The 25,943-nt window shown below is 41.8% G+C and overlaps 1 protein-coding gene across 1 annotated transcript; it reads right to left on the minus strand.

Moving 5' to 3' along the window:
• Nucleotides 1-20,634: 20,634 nt before the first annotated feature.
• LOC147234006 (E3 SUMO-protein ligase ZBED1-like) lies at nucleotides 20,635-21,102 on the minus strand (the record flags this gene model as incomplete). The annotated part of the gene is made up of 1 exon (XM_086147390.1): nucleotides 20,635-21,102. A coding segment is annotated over one exon (468 nt), but the record flags the coding sequence as incomplete, so codon positions are not given.
• Nucleotides 21,103-25,943: the final 4,841 nt, after the last annotated feature.

Consider the following 25,943-nt stretch of genomic DNA (forward strand, 5'->3'; position numbering starts at 1 on the left):
TGGCATATATGAGGTCTTAGGTTCAATCCCCTGCATCTCTGCTATAAATCGCTTTAGATAAAAGCGTTTGCCAAAGGACTATAATGTAATGTTGGAGTTTAGACTGGCAGGAGTGAAGCCTTGTTGTCTTTACTTTCCTTGTTCATATTTTTAATGAGAGCATGGAGAGACTTCAGCTAGTTGATTCATCATACCTGCATTCTTTTTTAAGAATGCCTGCTTTGTTATGAAAACTTATGCCGCTCTGCCGGGATTCCGTTTTAGCTAATGAGCCCAAAACAAGTGACTTTGAAAAGAACGGACAGAGAGGCAGTTTGCCTACAGCAGTGTCTCGCCTCTGCCAAGACGAGAATATAGCATTATTAGTCCCTGTCGTGCTTCACACATGGCTGTGCACACAGGCACATACAAACACTGCTTTACTAGCTCTAAAATGTCTAAAGAAGTTATTCTAAATAGCCCTCACCCTAACATCCAAAGCAAGTGACTTTGGGTGTTTGAAAAACACCTTTAACATGCAGGGTCAGGCATTTTTAGTCTTTATAAACCTGCACAAAAATGTGTTTTAAAGGCTACAAACATAGTGAAATAAGTTTTACACCCATAGATTTTCATTCTTTTAAAGAAATACTCACAGATCTACACTGACATACAGTGCAGCCATCTCTTCAGATGCATCCTGTTTGCGAAACTGCAAGCAATGCTGGGCTACTTCATTCAGCTCCTTCAGAGAGGTCAGTTGTTTAAGTCTCTATGCACACACTGTGCATAGCGGCATGCCTTTGATGCATCACCTGGATTCTGCCCAGGATCATCATTTTCTTTTCTGCAAAGGTATTATTTCATCGGAGAACATGTACAGTGTCTGCACTCGTGAATAATGTTGTTATATAACACTTTGTTACTCTTTTTCTCTATCTCTGCTTTTTCAGTCTCCTGAACAAGAACATCGAAGGCATGTTGTGTCAGCCACTGTTGATTCATAGCTTCAACACAAAAAACCCACAGAGCTTTGAATCAGATTTTCAACTTTTTCATACTTTGGCTTCATGCTGCCTGTTACTGCTGAAAATTAAGTTAGCATGTGCACTGAAGAGTACATTGTGTGATTCCAAAATTGAGTGGGATAAGCGGCAGACGATGGATGCATGGATGAATGGATGGATGATATCCCTCTCTATATCCCACAATTATAAACATACACATATATATGTATGTTTCACATATGTTTTTACATATACATAGACACTCATAAACACATACATATATATACTCTCTCTCTCTCTCTCTCTCTCTCTCTCTCTCTCTCTCTCTCTCTCTATATATATATATATATATATATATATATATCGTCTGCATTATATTTACATGTATGTGTATATATTATATACATATTATATATTACATGTGTACGTATATTATTTCCTGCAATTTCCTTCGGGATTAATAAAGTTGTTCTTATTCTTATATTATATACATATACATATACATATACATATACATATACATATACATATACATATACATATACGTATAATGCAGCCTCGGGGCGGCATGGGCCAGTGTTTCCCTTAGCCGGTCCCAAGCCCAGATAAATGCAGAGGGTTTGGATAAAACTTTTGCCAAAACCAAACATCCAAATCAAACCTAATAACCAGGTCATACCGGATCGTTTGGGGCCCGGGTTAATAACGATGTTGTTACAGATGACCTACAAGGTACCAATGGAAATTGGGTTACTGTGGGTCAAAGAGGGAGCGGAGGAAGGCGTGTTCGGAAGCAGAATGAGAAAAGGAAAGGCAAGAGTGTGGGACTGAGAGTAGGGACTTTGAATATCAGGACTATGACAGGAAGAAGATAGAGTGTAGGTTGACATGATGTGGAGAAGGAAGGTGGATATTCTGTGGGTCGAGGAAACCAGGTGGAAAGGTAGAAGGGCTAGAAGCTTAGGAGCAGGCTTTAAGTTGTACTATTATGGTACTGGCAGGAAGAGAAATGGAGTAGGAGTTATCTTGAAGGAGGAGTTTGTTAGGAACGTCCTAGAGGTGAAAAGAATGTCAGATAGACTTATGAGTCTGAAACTGCAAATTGAAGGTGTGATGCTCAATGTTGTTTGCGGCTATGCCCTGCAGGTGGGATGTGAGTTTGAGGAGAAGGAGAAGTTCTGGAATTAGCTAGATGAAGTGAGGCAGAATATCCCCAGAGATGAGAGAGTGGTAATTGGTGCAGACTTCAATGGGCATGTTGGTGCAGGCAGTAGAGAAGATGAAGAAGTGATGGGTAATTTTGGCCCTGGGTGGGCAGGGAGGGCTTCCAGATGATTGGACAACCATAGCTACCTAGTGACAGGTAGTAGAGCACTTGGTATATCATCTGGAAGGAAAGTAAATTGGAAACTTGGTGGGGGAATGAGGAAGTGCAGGAGTACATACAGAGAAAATGGTTAGCAAAGAAGAAATTGGATACTGAGAGGACTGAAGAGAACAGACAGCAATCCAAGGGGATACAGCATAGGGTAGGAAAGGATGTACAACATGTCCAAGTGATTAAGGATGGGGAGGTAAATGTATTGACAGATGCTAGAAGAGTCATGGGAAGATGGAAAGAGTACTTTAAAGGACTGATGAATGTCAAAAATGAAAGATTCAGGGGTAGAAGAGGTGAATAATGTAGACCTCAAAGTAGCAGAGATTAGTAAAAGTGAAGTGAGGAAGGCATTGAAGAGGATGAAGAGTGGAAAGGCAGTTGGTCCTAATGATATACCTGTGGAGGTGTGGAAGTGTCTAGGGTTGGCAGCAGTAGAGTTTCTGACTAGATTATTCAACAGGATCTGAGAGAGTGAGAAGATGCCTGAAGAAGAGACGAAGTGTGATGGTGCCCATTTTGAAAAATAAGGGGGATGTGCAGAATTGCGGCAACTATAGATGGATAAAGTTGATGAAACATACAATGAGGTTATGAGAAAGAGTAGTGGGAACTAGACTGAGATGCAAAGTCAGCATTTGGGGAACAGCAGTATGGCTTCATGCCTAGAAAGAGTACTACAGATGCAGTATTTGCTTTGAGAATGCTAATAGACAAGTACAGAGAAGGCCCAAGGGAGCTGCATTGTATTTTTGTACATCAAGCAAAAATATATGACAGGGTGCCAAGAGAGGAACTCTGGTATTGTATAAGGAAGTTTGGAGTGGCAGAGAAGTATGTTAGACTGATGCAGGACATGTATGCTAGCTGTGAGACAGTGGTGCAGTGTGCTGTCGGGGTAACAGAGAAGTTCAAGGTTGAGGTGGGACTCCATCAGGGATCAGATCTCGGCCCTTTCTTGTTTGCAGTGGTGATGGACATGCTGATAGATGAGGTAAGACAGGAATCTTCCCTGACCAAGATGTTTGTTGATGACATTCTGATCAGTGTTGAGAGAAGAGAAAAGGCTAAGAAAAATCTAGAGAGGTTGAGGTATGCGCTGGAAAGGAGAAGAATGAAGGTTAGTTGCAGCAAGACAGAGTATATATGTGTGAATAAGAGGACCCCAGGTGGAACGGTGAGGCCACAGGGAATGGAGACGAGAAGTTGGAGGATTTCTTACTTGAGGTCAACAGTCCAGTGCAGCGGAGAGTGTGGAAAAGAGGTGAAGAGATGAGTTCAAGCAGGTTGGAATGGGTGGAGAAAAGTGTCAGGGATACTATGTGATAGAAGACAATCAGCCAGAATGAAAGGAAAGGTGTATAAGACAGTGATGCTGTATGGCCTGGACACAGTTACATCAGTTACAAAGATCATCTCAGTACTTTGTTATATACCCTTTGTTGGCAATGACAGAAATCAAACATTTTCTGCAAATATTCATAAGGTTTTCACACACTGTTGCTGCTTTTTTGGGCCATTCCTCCATTGCCCCATTCCTCTAGAGCGTTGATGTTTTGGGGCTGTCGCTTGGCAACAGACACTTTCAACTCCCTCAAAAGATTGTCTATGAGGTTGAGATCTGGAGACTGGCTGGTCCACCTCAGGACCCAGAAATGCTTTTTACGAAGCCAATCCATTGCCCGGGTGGTGTGTTTGGGGTCATGTCATGCTGAAAGACCCAGTCACGATTCATCTTCAATGCCCTTGCTGATGGAAAGAGGTTTTCGCCCAAAATCTCACGATACATGGCCCCATTGATTCTGTCCTTTACATGGACCAGTCATGCTGGTCCCTTTGCAGAAAAACAGACCCAAAGCATGATGTTTCCACTGCCATGCTTCAGGGAAGGTATGGTGTTATTTGGATGCAACTCAGCATCCTTCTCCTCCAAACACGACAAGTTGAGTTTTTCCCAAAAAGTTCTATTTTGGTGCAACTGACCATAGAACATTGTCCAAATCGTCTTCTGCATCATCCAAATGCTTTGTAGCAAACTAGGGCCTGGACATGCACTGGCTTTAGCAGGGGGATACATCTAGCACTGCAGGATTTGAGTCCCTGATGGCATAGTGTGTTACCAATGGTAGCCTTTGTTACTTTTGTCACAGCTTTCTGAAGGTCATTTAGTTGGTCCCCCCCATGTGGTTCTGGCATTTTTTCTCACTGTTCTGGTGATCATTTTGACCCCACGATGTGAGATCTTGGGCTGAGCCCCAGATCGAGGGAGATTATAAGTGGTCCTGTATGTCTTCCATTTTCTAATAATTGCTCCCACAGTTGATTTCTTCATACCAAGCTGCTTATCTATTGCAGTCTCACCAGCCTGGTCCGGGTCTACAATTTTGTATCTGGTGTCCTTTGACAGTTCTTTGGTCTTGGCCATGGTGGAATTTGAAGTGTGACTGTTTGAGGTTGTAGACAGGTGTCTATTATACTGATAACCAGTTCTAACAGGTGCCATTAATACAGGTAACCTGTGGAGGACAGAGGACCCTCTTAAAGAAGAAGTTACAGGTCTGTGAGAGCCAGAAATTTTGCTTGTTGGTTGGTGACCAAATATTTATTTTACCAAGGAATTTACAAATTACTTAATTAAAATGCTACATTATGATTTCCTGGATTCTTTCCCCCCATTCTGTGTCCCATAGTTGAAATATACCTGTAATGAAAATCACAGACCTCTATCATCTTTTTAAGCGGGAGAGTTTGCACAAGTAGTAGCTGACTAAATACTTTTTTGCCCTACTGTATACGCTAAACTGATGATTACTGTTAAAGGCAAATGTGGTGTGGTAATCTGGATAACTGATGTGTCTATATTGGTCAGGGCTGACTTAAAACAGTCATATATCACAACCAGACATACGCTTGGCTCTGAAGCCACTGGAATTTGCTGCATAGAGGGATGCAACCTTGCTTCACGTAGTGCATTCCACTGCATATTCGACCCTCTGATCCTCATGTAAGACTGCATCTAGAGTTTCGGTGGATGCACTCAAATTTCTCTCACAGCAGGGGACTTGGGGTCCGTGAAGATCGTTTAATGATCTGTCTTTGCTCTGATTAGCAGTAAATTCCCCCTCAACATACCACGCATGACTGAAAACAAACAGTGTAATGATCACTGAACTATATACTGAGTAGGACCTACATGATAAAACAGATTAACAGGAATCGCTGCTGATTAATCTAATCCTGGCAACTGGACCGGCATAATGTTGGAAGTCACTTCACCTTGCATACAAAAGAAATGTTCTGGCTATCAATGGGTACTTTCAGGTATATAAGTATATAACCACTAAAGGGGGTTTGGCCTTGGATAACCCAGTGCTGTCGATGAAAAGAATTCTCATTTTCAAAATTCACCTTTTTTCAAATTTTGGACAGAGCTTGAATTTTAGGCATTTTTAAGTAAAGTAGTGGGAGTTTCAAACATGATATCACATCAAGATTTATACATTTGCCTGAAAAGCTGGAAACATTTTACCCTCATTTTGGATTTGTAACAGTAAAAATAGTATAAATGTATATGTCTTGGGAGAGACTAAAAAAGTAGTCCTGATACAAAATGTTATGAGCACTGCAGCATAAGTAGAAGAAAATTTGAGTTTATTTATTTATCTGTTTGTATCTAAAGAAAGAAAATATTTAAAGAAATATTGCTAACTAGAAAATATGGGCTCAATGCATATTTCATAATAGTACATCTTGCCAGGAAATAATACTTACATAATTAATGCGTGGATTCCAAGTTTTATTCGAATAATTTGCTCACCTGCCAGTTTTACAGATTAGACAGATTTAAGGTGGCACTGAGTTTATAATGATTTCACAACTTTTGTCATTGAGTCTATAGAGGCTCACAGTCATCAAGGTCATGGTGAATTCTTGTTGAATCTTCTTGTCATGGCAACTGGACTTAAATTTCTTCATTTGAAAACATTTCAGCCTTCATCTGAGAGGCTTCTTCAGTTCTAATGACTTGTGGGGAGTTTCTGAATATAACTGTCAGGGTTGGGTCTCGGTTGTGTGTGGCTTGTTATGTAAATGTAAGAGTTGATTGGCAGAAACTGTCTAAGGAGGTTGTTATGCTAATGAGGGTGTCGTTTGTTGGGGACAAAGGAGCAACTTTTGTGGGATTACCTGGATTGGAATGTGAAAAGGTAAAACTAGGGATAGGAATGAAAGCTATCTGATCACATGAACTGAGGCTCATGTGGAAGTTACTGGGGGTTCTGGTGGTGAATCTTTCCTCGTTGTGTGGAGGGTGCAGATGGGCCTGGTCCAATGCGTCCAAATCCGTATTGGTATTGATCCCAGTATGGCGTTATACATTTGCGAAAGGTTTTGCCTTAGAGCCCCCTACTCTGTTCAAAGTTTGTTTTAACAATGACATTAGCATGTTGGTGAGACTATTTTGTAAACTCATCTTTAAGGTGATAAATCAGCGTAGTTTGAGGGTTTGGCCACAAGCTTTAAAGATATGTCTTTATATTTGGCTTGTACTACAACTTGATTTCAAGGATGAGCAAATCAGTACTCAAGGTCAAGGTCAAGGTTGCTTTGACCTCATGTTGAAGACATTTTCAAAAATTTGATCACATTTAGATAAACTGTCCATTTGGATGTAAGGCTGAATGGATTAGATTTTAGTGGACAAAGGTTAAGGTCATTTTTGCCTCAGATTTAATTTTTCCCCCAAAAAATTATACATTGCAAAACAAATTACATTACATGTCTAAAAGGGTGAAAAATAAAAACACAGCATAAGAAATTGGTCTGTAAAGTAACATAAAAAGATAAAAATTCCATTGTAATATGCAAAACAAACAGACTAATGTATTCAGAAAAGTTAGTCAATATTAATTAGGTCTCTGAAATGAAAAATTGGTTGAAGTAATCTCCAGACAATCTCTTGGTTTTTGAATTAAAACTGTCTGGTCTGGTTTCTAAACATCTCTTACTTACGTGAAGAAGTCAGCCATCAAACATTTAATACTCAAGGATTTGTTTTCGTTTCAATACTCACTTCAGCATTGAGCGTCATTAATTTGATTCGCCTTTGTTTGCCAAAAGACAGAGGCAATTAAAATCACACAACTGTACCCCTGCTCCTCTCGGTTGGCTGAAGGGCTGAATGATATATTGCAAATGGCAAATGACAGGTGTGATTTACTACTTTGAAAGGGGAGACTCGCATACATTTAGATCACCTGGCAGCTGCGTGATAACCTACAGAAAGAGCTGAAATTGCATACTGCTGCCTGGATTCCTCCAGCAAGCTCTTTTATATGAGGCAGAGATTTCTGGAAATTTACAGAATGATTTACAGAAGTAAGAGAGAGGTGTGAGAGAGGCAGATACAGAGAATAGGGTTAGATGGAGAAAGTTGACTTGCTGTGGTGACCCCTGACGGGAAAAGCCAAAAGAAGAAGAAGAAGAAGAAGAAGATTTACAGAAGTAAGCACTAGTGACAGTGGCAAGGAGAGAAACCTTGGACAGATCGAAACTATCTGGTGGCCTTCTGACTTGACTCGTTGGGGTAGAAAGAGAGTGAACAAGAGAGAAGGAAAAGATAGAAAGCAAGAGTGTGATAGAGACAGGGATGGTATGAGTATCCAGTTGGGAGGGAAAGGCACAAAAAAAAATCCATGCTAGTAGCAATAGCAGTACTAATAGCTACAAGGCTCTGATGACATATTACAATAATGGTCCTTGGAGTTGGTTAACTGAATGCTCAGGCCCCCATTCTGCTCTTTGACTCTCTTGGAACCACAAGTAACCTTGCATCTTTGGGGTATAGAGATCTGACAGGGTGGTAGTCTACGTTCCCTCAAAGCTGCGCAACTGCGCAATTGCACACTTCTCACATACTCTCAGCGCACAAAAAAACCTATCCAGCTCATTTTGCTGTGTAACTCAGTGAGTGTGCACGTGCTCTGCCCTTACAAGATATTTAAAATAATAACAGGGTGGCGGAGTTAGCGTGGCGCTAATGCTAACCCCTTATCATGGCGAAACAAGCGGGCAGTGAATGTGATATGTCTACTCACTAAACCATGGTAAAAAAAGAAATGTGGTTCTTTCAAGTTTGAATGGCTGTTGGAGTATGTGCAAATAGAAGAACAAGCGGTGAAACTGGGAGAGGTTTTTTCTTTTTCGAGTGAAAAAGGTCTGCTTTGTAAAACATGCAGCGAAGCTAATGTAGTAAGCGAGTTTTCTGATGGAAAAATATGGACTAACTGGAAGCTGGACTACCTCAAGCAACACATTCAGCAGAAAGTCATATGAATGCTGTTGGAATTATACGAAGACTCAAGATGGAAAAAGGGATTGGTACACTATTGTGGGAGAGCGCAAATGACCGTGAGAAAAGGAACTAGCTGTCACCCCCCAAAAAAAAATCTGACCCTGAGCAAGTTAAAGTTCTTATTGACAATATTTTACTTGCCATCAAAATGAATGCATCAGGTGTGTGTATACCAGAAAGCTGGCAAAGCTAAAACCATGCCTTTGAAATTGGAAACTCAATCAATGAGATTGCATAAAGAGACTAAGTATCACACCTGGGAATCCCAGGTGTGATACTGGTGTGTGGCCTCAGTGTGCACATGTAATGTTGCTCACAGGGGTCCTCAGTGTGCTCAGGGAGGTTCTCTGTATGTCAAGACATATGAAAAATTAGAGGGAACATTAGTAGTAGTGCTCTAAGAGTTCTTTAAGACATGGGGTTGGCAGTAGTGGGGTGTGGGGTAGGGGATATAGGGGTTAGAGGTTATAAAAGTGATTTTAAGTTCTACTCTGAATTCAACAAAGAACATTGGCAGCGTGTTTCATTTAGCAGTCCGATGGCATATGGGGAAGAAGCTATTGCAGAAAATGGTGATCCTGCATTGGATGCCACAGAACTTTTGCTAGAGGCGAACAGACTCATGAAGATGAGAGAAGTAACTGATGACGGTCTTTACTTGTATCGCTTGGGTGTGCTGTCCTGAATGGAGGGCAATGAGGTCTCAATGATTTTCTTCACTCTTTGTAAAGTGATTTATTTTACATTTTCTCTTCCCGTGTTTTCTCTGCTCTTCTGCTTGTGTGTGTCTGTGTAGCTATCGAGGTGCACATTCACACAAATCTCTGGAAGTTCTCAGTCATCCAGGTCATGGTGAATTCTTGTTGAAATCTTCTCGTTGTGGCAACTGGACTTTAATTTCTTCAGTTTAAAACGTTTCACCCCTCATCCGATACATACACACAAACATACACACTTGATATTCTGTCCAGGTAAGACAGTTAAGGTTGTATAGATGATGTGAGAGAAGACACAAAGATAATAATGAGGTCTGAAATCAGTAACTCTATAAAGAGACACCACTCAGACCTGTGATTTGTTTTGAGAGAATCGGGGGAACGGCAGCTTTCTGCGTCTGCAACACACTACCAATTTGTCCAGATAGATGTTCATGTTATTTCTTTGATAGGAAGGTGCAGTGAGAGACATTAAAAAGAAAGACAGAAATATGAAAATGCAAAGGAAAAGAGGTCAAGAAAGATGAGCATTATAAGTCATTTCGAGCAAATGAGCCTCTTTGAAGTCTCAAATGTGGAGCAAGTGTTTTTAAGGCCACAAAGTCGGTTTTTAAATGACTTTAATGCTACTATTCCTCAGAAGATATGAGAATGTTATATGAATCAGTTGCTCTCACTCTAGGAAAATCAAGCATTTAGAACTTTTTCATTGTCAGAATATTCCAGTGCTGTGCTTCGCGCTTCATTAGCAAGCATCCCGCTGAGCCAAACTTTTGTCTATGGTTTACCACAACATTTTAAGTAGGAAACTATAACTTTTTGTGAGTGTGAGTGTGCGTGTGTAGGGGTGGGTGGAATTATGGGATTTCACTGACAATAAAAACTCTGCAAAGCAAGACATTCTAAACACATGTGAAGAATTAGAAGCAATGACATCCAGGTTTGTATTCTCAGTGAATCAAGATCTTTCACACCATGATTCTTTTTCTTTTCTTTTCTGCTGCTCCCCTCACAAGTCACCATAGCCAGTCATCGGCCTTCATCTAACCCCATTCTCTATATCCTCTTCTCTTACTTACTACCAACTAACTTCATGCCCTCTTTCACTACATCCATAAATATCCTCTTCAGTCTTCCTCTAGGCCACATGTGCCAAACTTAAGACTATGTCAAAGTCAAGGCCCGCATGTACGATTAGAGCTGGTCAGTTGATATACTGCAAGTCCCACAATGCACTATGATTGCATGTGGCGTGTCAATTGAGTACCGGCGCACCCGCTTATCAGCTGGTCTTGCTGAGTCACCTGTTGTCAAATGTCAGTTGCTGCTCTCCCCCAAAAATAGATAAATGGAGGGTAGACTTTGTAAACAGGGTTTCAAGACAGGTAGGAGGCAGAGTATATGTTCGTGGAGAGAGCGACAACACTTCTGATACTGCACAGATGTCAATTTTTATCCGTGGAGTGGACTTAGATTTGTGCGTAACAGAGGCACTTTGGGGTTAAGAGCAATGCATGGCACAACTACGGAAAAGGATATCTTTTAAGCAGTATGATGATACATAAATGAAGTGGGCCTGCCTTGGGATAAACTTGTGGCACTAACAACAGATGGAGCGTCCGTGATGTGCGGTCAAAAGAGTGGACTGGTGGGCAGGATCCAGGAGAAAATGCGTGAGGAATTACTTAGGAAAATCTGCTTTTCGCAGCCCATTCTCATCCCAATGTGGCAATTGGTACGATGACGAATGTTGAGGGCTTCCTCACCACATACCGATGCATTAGGAACCATTTTCTTGTCATTTTTTGACAAACCTGGAGGGCCATGTCTACGTCAACATTTGTATGTCTCTCTAAACCTAATGAAAATAAAAGCGGAGTTAGTATTTTTCTCGTTTCTGTTTTTAAGGAGAAATCACATTCCTCCACTGACGCAACACCTGATGAAAAAGGGGTGCCTGATGCGCCGGAATGTGTCGTCAAAAAAAACAGGAAAAAAATTAGACGCTTCTCCAGGTTTGTCAAAAAATGACAAAAATGGGGCACTTAATTCAGATTTAATTCAAAATTTATTGTCATTGTCCAGAAGGCAATGAAATTAATGCGTCGGTATGTGACGTTGAAGGAAGCTTCACCATTCGTCAGGTGGTTGAAACATTGGGATAAGAATGTGTTGCTTACAGAGCCAAAAAATAAATGTAACAGATTTTTCTTGTATTTAATGTTTAATGTTGTTGTTTATAGGCAAAAACATTAAGTTTTGTCACTTCAAGGTTCTTGCTTAGACTGGAGAGCATCAGAGAGCAGAAAACTGAACTGTAATATATTTCCTTTTTAAAGTTTTTTATTGCTACCACAAGAAATGTTGGACTTTTCTTTAAAAGAAATTCTTTTTTGGCTGTGGATCTTTTTTTTAACATGTGCACATTTAAAATTGTGCTGTACCTCTCACAGATAAATTCCTGATCCATCAATCTATCCTCCTCACTCCGAAAGAGAACCTCAACGTTTTCACATCTGCTGTATTGTTACACTCTTATTTGAGTGCAATGTTAAAATGGAACAGAAAAGTGAGACAATTTTTATTGAAACATTTGTGTTTTTTTTTGGGGGGGGGCAAATGTTGTGCGACTGTTGGAATCTTTGTTGCCTTCAACTTTAAAATTAAAATGCAATACTTTTGAAAATGACCTCATTGCAGTAATGTTCAGTAACACCCAGAGACTGAATTTTAATTTAAGAAAGGCCTTCACACTCAATCCTTGAGCTTTACCATTTTCTAGCACACTCAGAAATATCTATAAATCATTGGTTTTCATTGTGGTCAATCTTTGTGACCAATATGGGATGTTTTTCTTACATGTCTAAAACTTCCTCCCAATGTTTTAATTTTAAATTATTAAAATGAGGTGTATGAAGTGATTTTTTTTTCTTTTTATTAAAGATGTGACTACTCGCTGAACTCATGTTTGACACTGAGGAAAATTGCTGATCAAAGAAATGGCAGATTATCATAAAATGTTGCGCTAAGGGCTTTTTACTGAGTAAAAAGCTAAAGTCAAATCAAGATTCTGACAAGATTCTGACAGTAAAACTGTGCTAATAAACATAACCTTAAGCATTGGTTCTTAATGCAGCTGTATATGAATACATTTATACGGAGTCATAAGGGTCTGTTTTCATGTATTTCTTCATTTTTTAAACTATTTTTAAGATCTCTTTTTATACCTCTTCATTTTATTCACCTTATTTGTTTCTGCTACTAATGAAAATAATTGGGGCATTTATTGTCAGTTATTGACATATATTGGATGGCGATTTAAATCTAAAAGGAGGGTTGCTCTACTTCAATCTTGAATTTACATTTAGTGTCTAATTAAAATACCAGAGGGAAACATTTCACAAGACCACTGTACATGTAAATTGTCCTCACATACAAGGCCACCCCTCTGGGTTAAAGTGTTTAACTTTCACTTTGTTGGTAGCGTGGCAGCTGATGGTGTACTCTATGTATAACTGAATGTGACACTAAAGGGTCTTTCTCTTTATCCACTACAATTGAATTGAAAGTTGAAAATTGATAAAAAAATTTTTAAATTTATCATATTTCCCCTAAAGATTTTCATTTGATTTGATGCTCAATGCAGAAATGACCAATGAGTTATTACACGCATGTAATACATCATTTAGCACCTTCCTAAAATCTTCTCATTTATTTCTTGGTGAATTTCAGGTTTTGTGAGATCTTTTATGACCTTCAGAGTCAGATATATTGCAATGAACTCAGTGTGAGTACACTGTTTTGTATTTTGGAGGTCCTCCACCAACTGAGACATTCAAGACTTTCAAGACCAACACCAGACTATTTCAAGATCCAGAGAAGTCCATTGATTTTTAGCAGGCAGGAACAAGTCAAAAACAGAGACCAGGCTTTATCAAGACAGAGACAAGACCAGGTCAAAAGTGCATGTCCAGACAAAATGAAGACCAAGACATGACCAAAATGGGACCAATACTTGGGTGGGGTAACATAGAAAAAAAAAAAGCGCAAACCCAAAATTTATCAAAAACCATGAAAAAAACATGGTATGGAGAGCAAAACTAAGTCAACAGACCTGCTGGGAGACCAATCCCACAATCCATTGGGACCTTAACAATGCAAGCTAAGCAGAACTAGTAAGAGTAAGATGTGAAACCTTTGGCCTGCTATGCCACAGAGGGATTTTAGGGCTCACAACGGAACATAAACTTTTGGCCAGAATAATTCAGAGTTTGCTAATAGGGTGGGTTTTCAGAGTTGGTCCTTGTCTGTATCCTCTCACTCTTCTTCAAAAGGGTTTGTTTTTGTTTGTGGCGCTTAAGGTACACATCACAGTCACTTGTGTCACACCAATAGCTGCTGTGGTCCCTTACTACCTTTGCGAAGCCAAAAACGAAATGGGTAGTTCCAAGAACAAAATTCGAGCTGGAGAGTTCTTAAAAATTATGGGCGTATATGGGCTAAAGAGCAGGGATTTCTCAGTAAGCTATATCAGACACCATCTGGTTATCATGTCAACTCTAAGATCAAGATCAGGGTGCATTATTGTCAATCTCCTGCTCTATCATTGGGAGGGCCGGCAAGGTGTCGCTGAGGTTAAAGAACCTGGTCATAGCAAGGTGGTTTGATTTGGACAGGAGCTTTTCTGAGCAGAGTTTGCATCTTCCATGCATGCATGGTAATGCATATATTTTACCTACCACAGTAGGATCTTTAACTGAGACAGAGAAAAGAAAATGTGAAAGTACTGTATGTACAAGTATAAGGTGTCACCATGGTTGGTTGATAGGTGTTAATTTCAGTCTGAACATTATAAAAACCACTGTTAAAAAGATATATGTACCACCCTTGTGACACCTTGCTTGTTGGCGCAAGAACACACTTGCCTGGCGTGTGAATTGACTCCATACATCACCTATGCACCGAGTGCGAAGAATCCCTGTTGTAAACTGTCACACTATTTGTCAATATGAGAGGGATATCTACATGGACCAATACGATCATGCACCTTGAAAAGGTGTAACTTGTGTTTATTTTTTATTTTATACACAAAGCTGCCATGATTCTAACCCCCCACACCCCACCCACCCTTTCTCTGAATTACATGATGCCTGTTCTCTGTGAGTCACTGCATCCTTTATGTCTTTTCCTTATTTCACCAAATGTTGACACATGAGGAAACCAAATTTTTGCAATCATAATTACCGGATTCAGTCAGGCTTCATAATAATAATAATAAAAAAAGAACATACTGAATGTCTACATTGTCTACATTTAACTGACTATTCACCCACTCCTAGCTCTTCCCCCCGGTCCAAGACTCAGGTTCAAGACTCTGGGTCCCAAACCAATGCAGGTTGGTCAAGCCAACCTCTCTCCAGAGAAATGTAACTGGTGTTTCCAATCCAACCAGCGCCTCTACTGTGGATCCACTGGCCACAAAATAGCATCTTTTCCCATCTGGCCGAGGACAAAGGATGGAGGAGGTCTGGTGGTCCATCCCAGAACAGGTATCACCCCTTGACTCACGCTCCCTGTGACTCTGCCTGCAATTCTCTTGGCCACACCGCACTCGTCGACTCCGGTTGCGAGAAGAGTCTGATTGACTAGTCTCTGGTCCTGCAGTCAAGGATGGAGACCGTACCTCTGCCCATGCCATTGAATGTTTCTGCCCTAAACGGTGGAGCCCTACCCCAGATCACCCACAAAACCAAGCCCTCAGAGTTGATAATTTCCAGAAATCCTTGTGAAAAAAATACCCTTCTACATCTTCCCCACATCACACTCATCCATTGTCCTTGGCTTCAACTGGCTCCGCCATCAGAATCCGCACCTTGACTGGTCGGAGCTCAGCCTTGTATCCTGGTCTTCTAACTGCCTATCCTGCTGCCTAGAGAGTGTCATCCCGACAAGTCTGCCTCCCGGTTATCCCAAAAAGACCTGGTTCACTTGTCCCTGAAGACTATCAAGAGGTCAGGCAAGAATTTAGCAAATGTAAGGCTCTCTCTCTTCCACCTCACTGCCCCTATGAGTGCGCAATAAATCTTTTCCCCGGGCAACCGCTACCTTTTCCTGTCTAGAGACTGAAACCATTAAGAGGTACATCCATGAATCACTCAGTGAATGTCTTATTCGGTATTTCCCTTTCCACAGGGAACCAGCTGAGGAAAACTACAATGTGAGGATACGAGAACTTCTTGCGACCAAACTTGCTTTGGAGGAGTGGCGACATTGGTTGGAAGGTGCCGAGCATCCAGCGCTAGTCTGGACAGGTCACAAAAACCTATCTTACCTACAGTCAGCTAAAATATCTTGACTCACGTCAATCCTGTTGGCCTTGTTTGTTTTCCCAGTTCAAACTCTTCATCTTGTATCGTCCAAGTGCCCAAAACACAAAGCTCTTTCCCATTAGTTCTCCTCCGATAACACCAACAGGACCCGAGCTTCGATCCTGCTGCCCAACTGCACCATTGGGGCTCTCGCTTGGGGCATTGAAGATTTCATATACCAGACAGAACCAGACCCAGGCACTGGTCTTACCAGCAAGACATACATCTCCGCCTCAGCCTGCACTTGTCTCATCCACTGGGCCCACCCTTTCAGATTTTCTGCCCATTCAGGTATCAGCAAATCATTGCTCTTGTGGCCATCCATCCAGAAGGACGTCAAGGACTACATTCTTGCATGTCCTGTTTGCGCACACAAGTCCTCCCATCAACCACCCATGGGACTCCTTCAACCTCTGACCATTCCAAAGAGACCCTGGTCAAATATTGCTATGGACTTCATCAGTGGACTTTCCCCTTCCCAAGGGATGACCATCCTCACTATCGTGGACCATTCTCCCAGGCGCGTCACCTTGTTCTGCTTAGAAAGCTCCCCTCCTGTCTTCAAACTTTTCTCTTTTCTAGTCAGTTAAATGTAGACAATGTAGACATTCAGTATGTTCTTTTTTTATTATTATTATTATGAAGCCTGACTGAATCCGGTAATTATGATTGCAAAAATTTGGTTTCCTCATGTGTCAACATTTGGTGAAATAAAGAAAAGACAGAAAGGATGCAGTGACTCACAGAGAACAGGCATCAACGGTCAGACGGACAAATTAATCAAGAACTTGAGGCTACCCTTAGATGCCCCATGTCCGCCAACCCTCTGAATGGAGCCAGTTCCTCCCCTGGGTTGAGTGTGCTCATAATTCGCACATCTGGTCTGTCTCCATTGGCTACCAGCCGCCACTCTTCACAGATTAATGTGATGTACATGATAATAAAAAATCCATCGTCTTGCCTCAGTTTCTTCCAGTTAACACATATTTTTATACTACTACAATTACTTAACAATATTAACAACAACAATAATAATGTATTAATGATAACAATAAAGGGTGATACGGTGGCGAAAAAAAGGGGAAAAATTGCCCAGAATGAGTGAGTGAATGGTTGTTTATTTATAAACTGCGTGTGGCCCTGCGATTGACTGGTGACCAGTTGGCCTCTCACCCGATGACAGCTGGGATAGGCTCCAGCATCCACTGCTACCCTGAGTGCAGGATAAGTGGCAGAAGATGGATGGATGGATAAAAATAATTAAGCGGCAGAAGATGGATGGATGGATAGTAAGACTAAAAACAATATAAAAGATCTAATTAGATAAGACATTTAACACATTTTAAAATGTGTATAACATTTTGGATGGAGCCATAAATCATGCTGAAGCGAAGATACCTCTTCTTTTTTCTGCAAAATATCCAAAAACAGTCACGCACAACTGTTCAGTACCAGCTGATAACTCTGGGCTTGGGAATTATCTGGAATTTCTTTTAGCCATCAATGGGGATTAGTTGTCAGTGCAAATGAGCTGCTTGGAAGATACGCCTGTTTTGAAGCCACCCAGCATAAAGGGACCAGATGCCCTGATTTAATCATAGCAAGCCTAATCTTCAAGGCCTGTTTGCTTCGGTGATATGATTGAAGAATATCAAGAAATCAGTGTTATATGTGTCACTAATACGGAGCGTTTCACTATGACAGTGTAACAAGATGTGGTTAGTCTCCATGAAGCTGGCGTGGCATAGATGGTTTCCGAATGGGGAATTAACTTTGTTTCTCTGCTTACAACTTCCGTTGGAACAAAATTTGTTATGTTTAAATGTTAGTCTTTGTTTTCAACTCAGAGAAACTCACTGAAATGACAACAATTTCCCTCTGCTCTGTTACAAATCACACAGGACACCCACACCCTTCCTTTAGTTATTCACAACATACTTCTCAGCTATGTGTCATTGCAACAACCAGTTCTGTCTCCCCAAACTCACAGGGCTGACTTTTTCAGCTGAAAAGACTTTTGTTATTTACTTTCAACTTTAAATTAAAAAGATAATATTTCAGATATATTCTGAAATTATAATTAGATTTCTTTGAACATGAATAGTGAAATGTTGCTTATTTTTCTGGCCACCTTTTCTTCGGGTCACAAAGCAACAACAGTGCATTAGCAAGGTATGTCCAGGCTCAATTATTCACTAGTCAGTTTTTTTTTTTTTTGCCTTTTCAGACTTGTGCGGAAATACTCCTCTTCAGCACAGGTTGAGATTAAAACACTTAGTTTTTAAAATGTAGTGTCTCCTGACAAATATGTTTCTGTAAAATCATGTTACAATGCTTCACCACAACATGTAAATACCCCATGAGGGGATATCTAGCTACTCATTTGGCTTTTTAAATTTTATTTATCTGTCTATTCATTGATGAAGTTATCTATGTATACATTTGCCATTTGCTTTAGTAGATACATGTCATGTTAAAGGAAGGTCTGCCTGACCCAAACGCAAAGACAATCGGAAGGTAGGGTGTCTTAAGGGGTTTATTGAAGAGGAAGGTGAAAGGAAGGTGAATGGAGAGCTGTGCTTGGGCAGGGTTGTCTCCTGGGTAATGATATGGGGGTCTTAGGAACTAGGAGCTGTGCAGGGGTGACAGGAACCTGGGGCTGGCAGGAGAGGCGTCAGGAGACGGGTGTAATGAACCAGAGAGGAACAACAAACAGACTGTCACCAAAGGGCTGGTGGCAGGCTCCTCTGATCCTCCGCTTGACGAGGCCTGATCAGCCACAGGTATGCCGGCACCCCCAGCTGGAATCAATCACCTCCTCAATCAGGCTCACGGGTGACGGGGGCTGTACCCAGAGCCCTTGCCAACCCCCCCCAATAATCAACCCCCCCCAACGACCGCCATCTGGCGGCCAAGAAGAACAAGATGGTATTCCTTGGTGCACCCGAAGGACAAAACCCACAAGCATAAGATAGAGAATTTGGTATTGGAATTTGGTATGCTGTCACTTGCAGTGAGGATTGTGATGACGTCTAAATTGGAGAAAGCAACGCAACTCTGCACAAAACGGATGGCACAACACAGGAGAGCCACCACTTAATGACAGGACTCTGTAGTCTGCCCACACCTGAAGGACAAGTGCCATTCATTTGAAGGTAGCAATGTCTGTTTTCTTGCCAGAAAAGACGGATGGTTCAGGAGGAGTCAAAGAAGCCATCTTTGTCAAACTGAAAAACCATCTCTGAGCAGAGGAGTGGACCTCAGACACAGTCTTTTACAAACCTACAACGCATACTGGGATAAATACCAAAACGGATTTGCTCACACGGACCGAGCCCATCTGCACCCTCAAAACATCTCGAAAAGACCCACCACTAGAACATCCCCGGCAACATCCACATGAGCCTTAGTTTATGTGATTCAACAGGTTTCACTCCTTTGTTTAGCTGCACCATTTCACATTCCAATCCAGGTAATCCCACTAAGTTGCTCTTTCGTTCCAATGAATGACAACCTATTAGCCTAACAACCCACCAACACCTAGTTTCTCCAGAACAAGTATTCAATATACATAATAAGCCACCATAATCTAGACCTGCCCAGAAACTTAGCAGTTACATTTGGAAACTCCCCATAGGTCATTAGAACTGAAGAAGATTTTGACAAGAATTCACCTCGACCTGGATGACTGAGAACATCTTTCTCCATCTAACCCTATTCTCTGTATCCTCCTCTCTCTCTCTAACACACACAAACTACCTTGACATCCTCTTTCACTACATCCATAAATCTTCTCTTTGGACTTCCTCAGCACCTGCTGCCTGGCAGCTCCATTTCCAGCATCAATCTACCAATTTATTCACCATCCCTCCTTTGTACATGACCGAACCATCTCAGTCTGACTTCTCTGACCTTCACTCCAAAACATCTGACATGTGCTGTTTCTCTGACAAACTCATTCCTGATCCTTTCCATCCTGGTCCCTCAAAAAGAGAACCTTGGCATCTTCATATCTGTGATGTCCAGCTCTGCCTCCTGTCTTTTCGTCATTGTAACTGTTTCTAGGCCATACAGCATCATTGGTCTCACAACTGGGAATTCCGGCTCTTTTAAGAGAACCGGCTCTTTCGGCTCGGCTCACTAAAAAGAGCCGGCTCTTTCGGCTCCCAAACGGCTCTTCAGATTTTTTTGTTGCTTTAAACAATAAATTACCAATAGTAATGTAACAGTATGCACAAAATGAATTGATAATTAATAAAAAATGTATTATACTACTATATTATAGTAGCCTTTATTTTTTCACTCTACAGTAAACTTTTAACTAATTTAAACTCTTAACTTTTTTTATACTAAGCAACTTTAAAGTCAAGCAACACAGAATCCCTGAAAAACACACAAAAAAATGTAAATTAAAAATGTTTACTCTTCAGTGCAACAACAAATAAACTATTAAATACAAGAATAAACTTTTAGCTTTTTTATACATAACAAATTTAAAGTGAAACACAGGATCCCTGAAAAACACACAAAATATAAATTAAAATATTTGCAGTTCTACAAAAAATAAATTATAAAATACAAAACAATTTTAGCTTTTTATACACCTAACAAATTTAAAGTCAACACACAGAATCCCTAAAAAAATGCAAAACAAAATATAAATTAAAAATATTAACTCCTCAGTGCTACAAATAAACTATAAAATACAAGAACTTTTAAGTATTTACAATTTAACTTTTAACCAATTTAGACTGAAACAACACAGAACCCCTGAAAAACAAGCAAAAAATATAGATTAAAATGTGTAAAACTGAAAGAAAAAGATCAGCAGTCTCTACTGAAGATTGGCATTTAGAAACGCCAAGTGCCTCAGCTTTGAGGGACTAATTTGGCTTCTTCTGTCAGTGATTATCTGACCTGTTTTAGAGAAGATTGTCTCAAGGGGACTGGTGTTGCAACAATGCAGTCTCCGAGTCATCACATGTGGGAGGCGTGGGTAGACTGAAGCCTTGCCTTCCCACCAGTTCAGTGGATCAGCACTTCTCTGGCAAAGGGGCTCCTCAAGGTAGGATCTCACCTCCATCACAGAATCTACTGAAGGATTCCTTCTTGTAGAGCCCCCAGTTACCTGTTCTTCGAAGAACCTCCAAACAGCAGATTCTTGTGGCCTCTCTTGCCCATCTCGTGGTCCCTCTTGGCCCCCTGGCCGTAGAGTTGGCTGGCTGAACCTTGCTGCTGCAGTAGTTATTCTCTGAATAGCTTCATCAAATGCTTTAGTGTCATTGAATGCTAGCCTCTTGAATCACCGATCAAGAATGGTGGTTTCTGACAGAACAGTGTTATATTCCATTCGATGGAACTTTCTGTCCGTTGTTGCACAGAGAGTATCCACTAGCTCTTTCGTCTGGTTCTCAGCTGTCACTCTCTGCAGACCCCTGCCCAGAATTAACATTTTGGAGGCTCAAATGTTGACAGGCTCAAATGTTGATTCGAGCCTGTGTGTGGCTGTTGTGTTCCTGTGGAAAAATTCCACTATTGCCTTGACTTTGTCCACCGCAGGCTTCATCACCTTCAGAGAGTCTCTTATAATCAGGTTAATTGTGTGTGCAAGACATGGGTGGTGGGTCCATTTCAGGGTTTTAACTGCTTTGGTTATGTTTGCTGCATTGTCAGTAACACAAACAACCACTTTCTTTTCCACATTCCACTCTTTTGCTGCTCTGAGCATCTCCTCTGCGAAGTTCTCAGATGTTTGTCTGTCACTGAACTCAAAACAATCCAGAAGACAGGACACCATTTTGCAGTCTTCAATAAAGCGACATGTAACTCAAAAGAGGGATGTGGTGGCTCGGGATGTCCAGCTGGCAGTTGTTGGACAAACTGCTGTGGCTTTATTAAACCTCTCTTGCAGTGAAGTACGTTCTCGGTGATACAGGTCCGGGATCATTTTCTGAGAGAGGGTTATCCTGCTTTGAATGGCATACACTGGATTGAGTGCATGTGTAAACTTTTTGAAACCCTTGTCATTCACAACTGAAAATGGCCAAAAATCTAGTGCAGTCATTTTAGCCAGCTCTTCGTCAATTTTTTTTTGTCTTGCAGCGGTCAAAGATTCTTACTAAAACTGTTTCACTGAGCTCTGGGTTGATGTTTTAGGCAGCTGTGGTCGTGTGCTGCTGGATGATGCTGTTGACACTGCAGCAGAAGCAACGGGAGCAGCAGGAACAGTTAGATGACACACTGGCACTTTCATTAATACCAGGTTCAACTGGCCACTTCTCCGTTGGAACTGTTGGGTGAACAGTTCTCAGGTGCCTGTGGAGGTTGTTGGTTGATCTGGTTCTATATGAAATTTTGGTCTTGCAGACAATGCACTCAATCAGTATAAATAAAATGTGTCAAAATTTGGCTCCTTTTCCTGCTTTGACTCATTTCTCTTTTAGTCCTCCGTATTGCACTCTTTCCTCTCTTGACCAGTTCTTGTGCTCACTGTGCTTCTGCTGTGTGTTTGTCAGCTCCCGTCGTTCACTTCAAAGAGCTGGCTCATAGAGCCGTTCCGTTCGTGAACAACACATCACTATTGTACACCTTTCCTTTCATTCTGGCTGATAGGGGGTACTATGTGATAGCAGACTAACACATTTCTCCACACTTTCTAACCTCCATGAACCCATCTCATCACCTCTTTTCCACACTCTGTTGCTCTGGACTGTTGATCAAGTACCTGAAATCCTCTAACTTCTTGATCTCCACTCCCTGTAGCCTCACTGTTCCACTCGAGTTCCCCTCATTCACACAGATATACTGTCTTGCTGTGACCAACTTTCATTCCTCTCCTTTCCAACGTATACCGCCACCTATCTAGATTTTCCTCAAACTGTTCTCTGCTCTCACTACAGATCAATGTCTTGTGCAACCATCATGGTCCATGGCAATTCCTGTCTAACCTCATCTGTCAGTCACCACTGCACACAAGAAGGGGTTCAGAACTGATCCCTGATGGAGTCCCACCGCCACCATCAACTTTTGTTATCCCAACACCACACCATCAAACAGCTAGCATACATATCCTGCACTTAAAATTTGTTTACTGCATCAAGGCTTTTTGACTTTGTCAGGAACCTTGATTTCAACAAAAACATTTTTTTTCACCGCATTATAAAATTCTCTGGTTGAAATTGTGTCCTTTGCAGTGTTAGGGTCGGTTTTGACCCGCTTATAAAAATAAAATTATAAAGCAATAATTAGAGCCAAAATTGAAATCATAAATGCATTGTCAGCCAACACAATGACAGCCACCTCCTCCCCCAATCATGTGAGCTTCTGGTGATGCTCATTGTCCAGGATTGCTGCAAAAAAACTAGAATGAGCATGTCCAGACATGTCAGGTCACTTCACTCGTTTGACTTGCAGAGGGCAGCTCGCCAATTTGCAGCATACAAAAATTAAAAGATTTACAGTGAGCGAAGCTCCAGATTACATTTTTGGAGAATGAGGGAGAAGACACAGATCATTATCGTGATGCAGAGGAGCAAGTTTCTGAGGAAGAGGACAATGTGGAATACTAGCCAGAAGACACAGACACATCTGAGTCTGATGAGGTCACTGGTGCAGAGGCTGCTCATGTTGAAGGATTCAAGTAAAAAAAAAAAAAAAAAAAAAAAAAAGGTAGGATCATATGAAGTTTAGTACCTCAACATGCACATGGCAGGGCAGCTGCTGAAAATGTCACTAAAATGACCCCTGGTATGACAAGGTTTGCTGTCACCAGAGTCATTGACATAAAAACATGTTTTGAGCTATTTATGCCAATGTCATTAAAAAGAGTCATCATTGCTATGACAAACCAGGAGGGGAAAAAAAAAAGTCCATGGTGACAACTGGAAAGACATTGATGAGATACCGTGATGCTTTCATTGGTGTACTACTTCTTGCTTGAGTGTACAAATCTTGCAATGAGGCCACTGATAGTCTCTGGGAAACATTAACAGGCAGAAATATTTTCTGGGCAACAATGTCACTTCAGACCTTCATATTATATCAAGAGTCCTCAGATTTGACAACCGAGATACCAGAGCAAGATCTTACAAGCTTGCTCCCATCAGGGATGTCTGGGAGAGATGGATTTGCCTCCTTCCACTGATGTTCAACCCAGGTGCAGAGGTGACAGTGGATGAACGCCCCTTCCGACATTACATACCCAGTAAGCCAGGGAAGTATGGCATAAAAATCTGGGCCGCCTGCGATACAAAAACAAGCCATGCCTGGAATCTACAGATTTACACAGGCAAAAGTGCGAGTGGCATCCCTGAGAAAAACCAAGGAAAAACGTGTGGTCCTAGACATGACCATTGGACTGCAGGGTTACAATTGCTTGAGACAGTTCTTTTTACCAGCTACTGTATGACCTTGGACAATAACTTCGAGAGGAAACTTACCATGGTGGGCACAGTGAAGAAAAATAAACCTGAGTGGCCTGATGAAACCGTGCAGGTGAAGGACAGGGCTCCACTTTCCTCCAAGGTTGCTTTTACAGACACCACCACTGTTGTCTCATATTGTCCAAAAAGAAGACGGAATGTGATACTTCTGTCTACTCTTCAAAGCTGTGTCTCTGCAGCTGTGTCATCAGGAAGTGATGCCCACAATTATCCTTGACTGTATGTCCTGGTTGTCTCTGCATATAATCCATTTGTGTTGTGAATCCACATCCACCTAGGGTGGAAATAAAAAAAAAAAAAAACACAAGCAGAGAACGTTTCTTGAGGAGCTGGGAAATCCTCTAGTCAAGCCACACATTGAGTGAAAGGAACGAGTGCCCCGAGACCCAGATGCTGCAGCCATTGTCAGACAGTTGCAGAACTCACCCAGCACTCCATCCACATCAGCAAAAAGACCGTATCTCCCCTCCTTTGTGATGGGAAATGTGAGATCGCTGGACAACAAGTTGGAGGAGCTAACAGCACGCACACGGAGCGACGGTGTGTTTCGTGAGGCCTCGGTCTTGTGCTTCACAGAAACGTGGCCAAACAACAACATACCGGACTCTGTGGTGAGTTTACCTGGCTTTCAGTTGGTGCGAGAGGACAGGAGTTGTGCCGGTAGCGGCAAGAAGAAAGGAGGAGGTGTCGCTGTGTTTGTAAACAACAAGTGGTGCAACCCCGAACACGTTACGGTGAAGGAGCGTGTTTGCTGCCTGGACATCGAACTGTTGGCGGTGAGTCTCCGGCCATACTATCTGCCCAGAGAGTTTTCCCACGCAATCATCATCACTGTTTACATCCCACCGTCTGCCGATGCACCGCGGGCTAATGACGTCATTAGCTCTGCGGTCGCGAGACTCCAGATCCGGCACCCCAGTGCCTTCATAGCCATCTCTGGGGATTTCAACCACGCCACCCTGTCATCATCTCTGCCCACTTTCAAACAGTTTGTGGATTGCAAGACTAGAGACAATAAAACTCTGGACCTGCTGTATGCCAATGACACATACAGCTGCACAGCTCTCCCTGCTCTGGGCAGATCAGACCACAATCTGGTCCACTTGAAGCCTTGCTATGTTCCTGAAGTCCAGCGGCAACCTGTGATCAGCAGAACTGTCCGGAGGTGGTCACAGGAGGCAGAACTGACTCTTCAGGGATGCTTCGAGATGACGGACTGGGATGTGCTCTGCGGAGAGACATCGGAAAACTCTAACCCTGCATAACTGACTGTCAACTTCTGCACAGACAGCATCATCCCCACCAAGACTGTACGTTGTTTCTCAAACAACAAACCCTGGGTGACTAAGGACACGCTTAACAGGAAGAAGGCGGCATTCAGGAGTGGAGACAAAGAGGAGCTGAAGAAGGTTCAGACTGAGCTGAGGGAGAAGATCGCAGAGGGAAAGGACAGTTACAGGAGGAAGCTGGAGAGCAAACTCCAGCAGAACAACATGAGGGAGGTGTGGAGTGGGTTGAGAACCATCACTGGCCATGGTAAACGAGCAAACCAGATGATGGAAGGAGACCTGCAGGAGGCAAACGAACTAAACCTGTTTTTTAACAGATTTGATGAAGGTGCCTCTGCCCACCCTCCCCCCAGCTCCTCTCAGGACCTTCCTTCCCCTGTGCCCTCACCCCTCACTTCAAGGAGCTTTCCCCC

The sequence above is a fragment of the Fistularia commersonii genome, chromosome 5, assembly GCF_037954325.1.
Source record: "Fistularia commersonii isolate RoL2024-O1a breed Wild chromosome 5, RoL_Fcom_v1.0, whole genome shotgun sequence".
In the NCBI taxonomy this organism is placed as follows: Eukaryota; Metazoa; Chordata; class Actinopteri; order Syngnathiformes; family Fistulariidae; genus Fistularia; species Fistularia commersonii.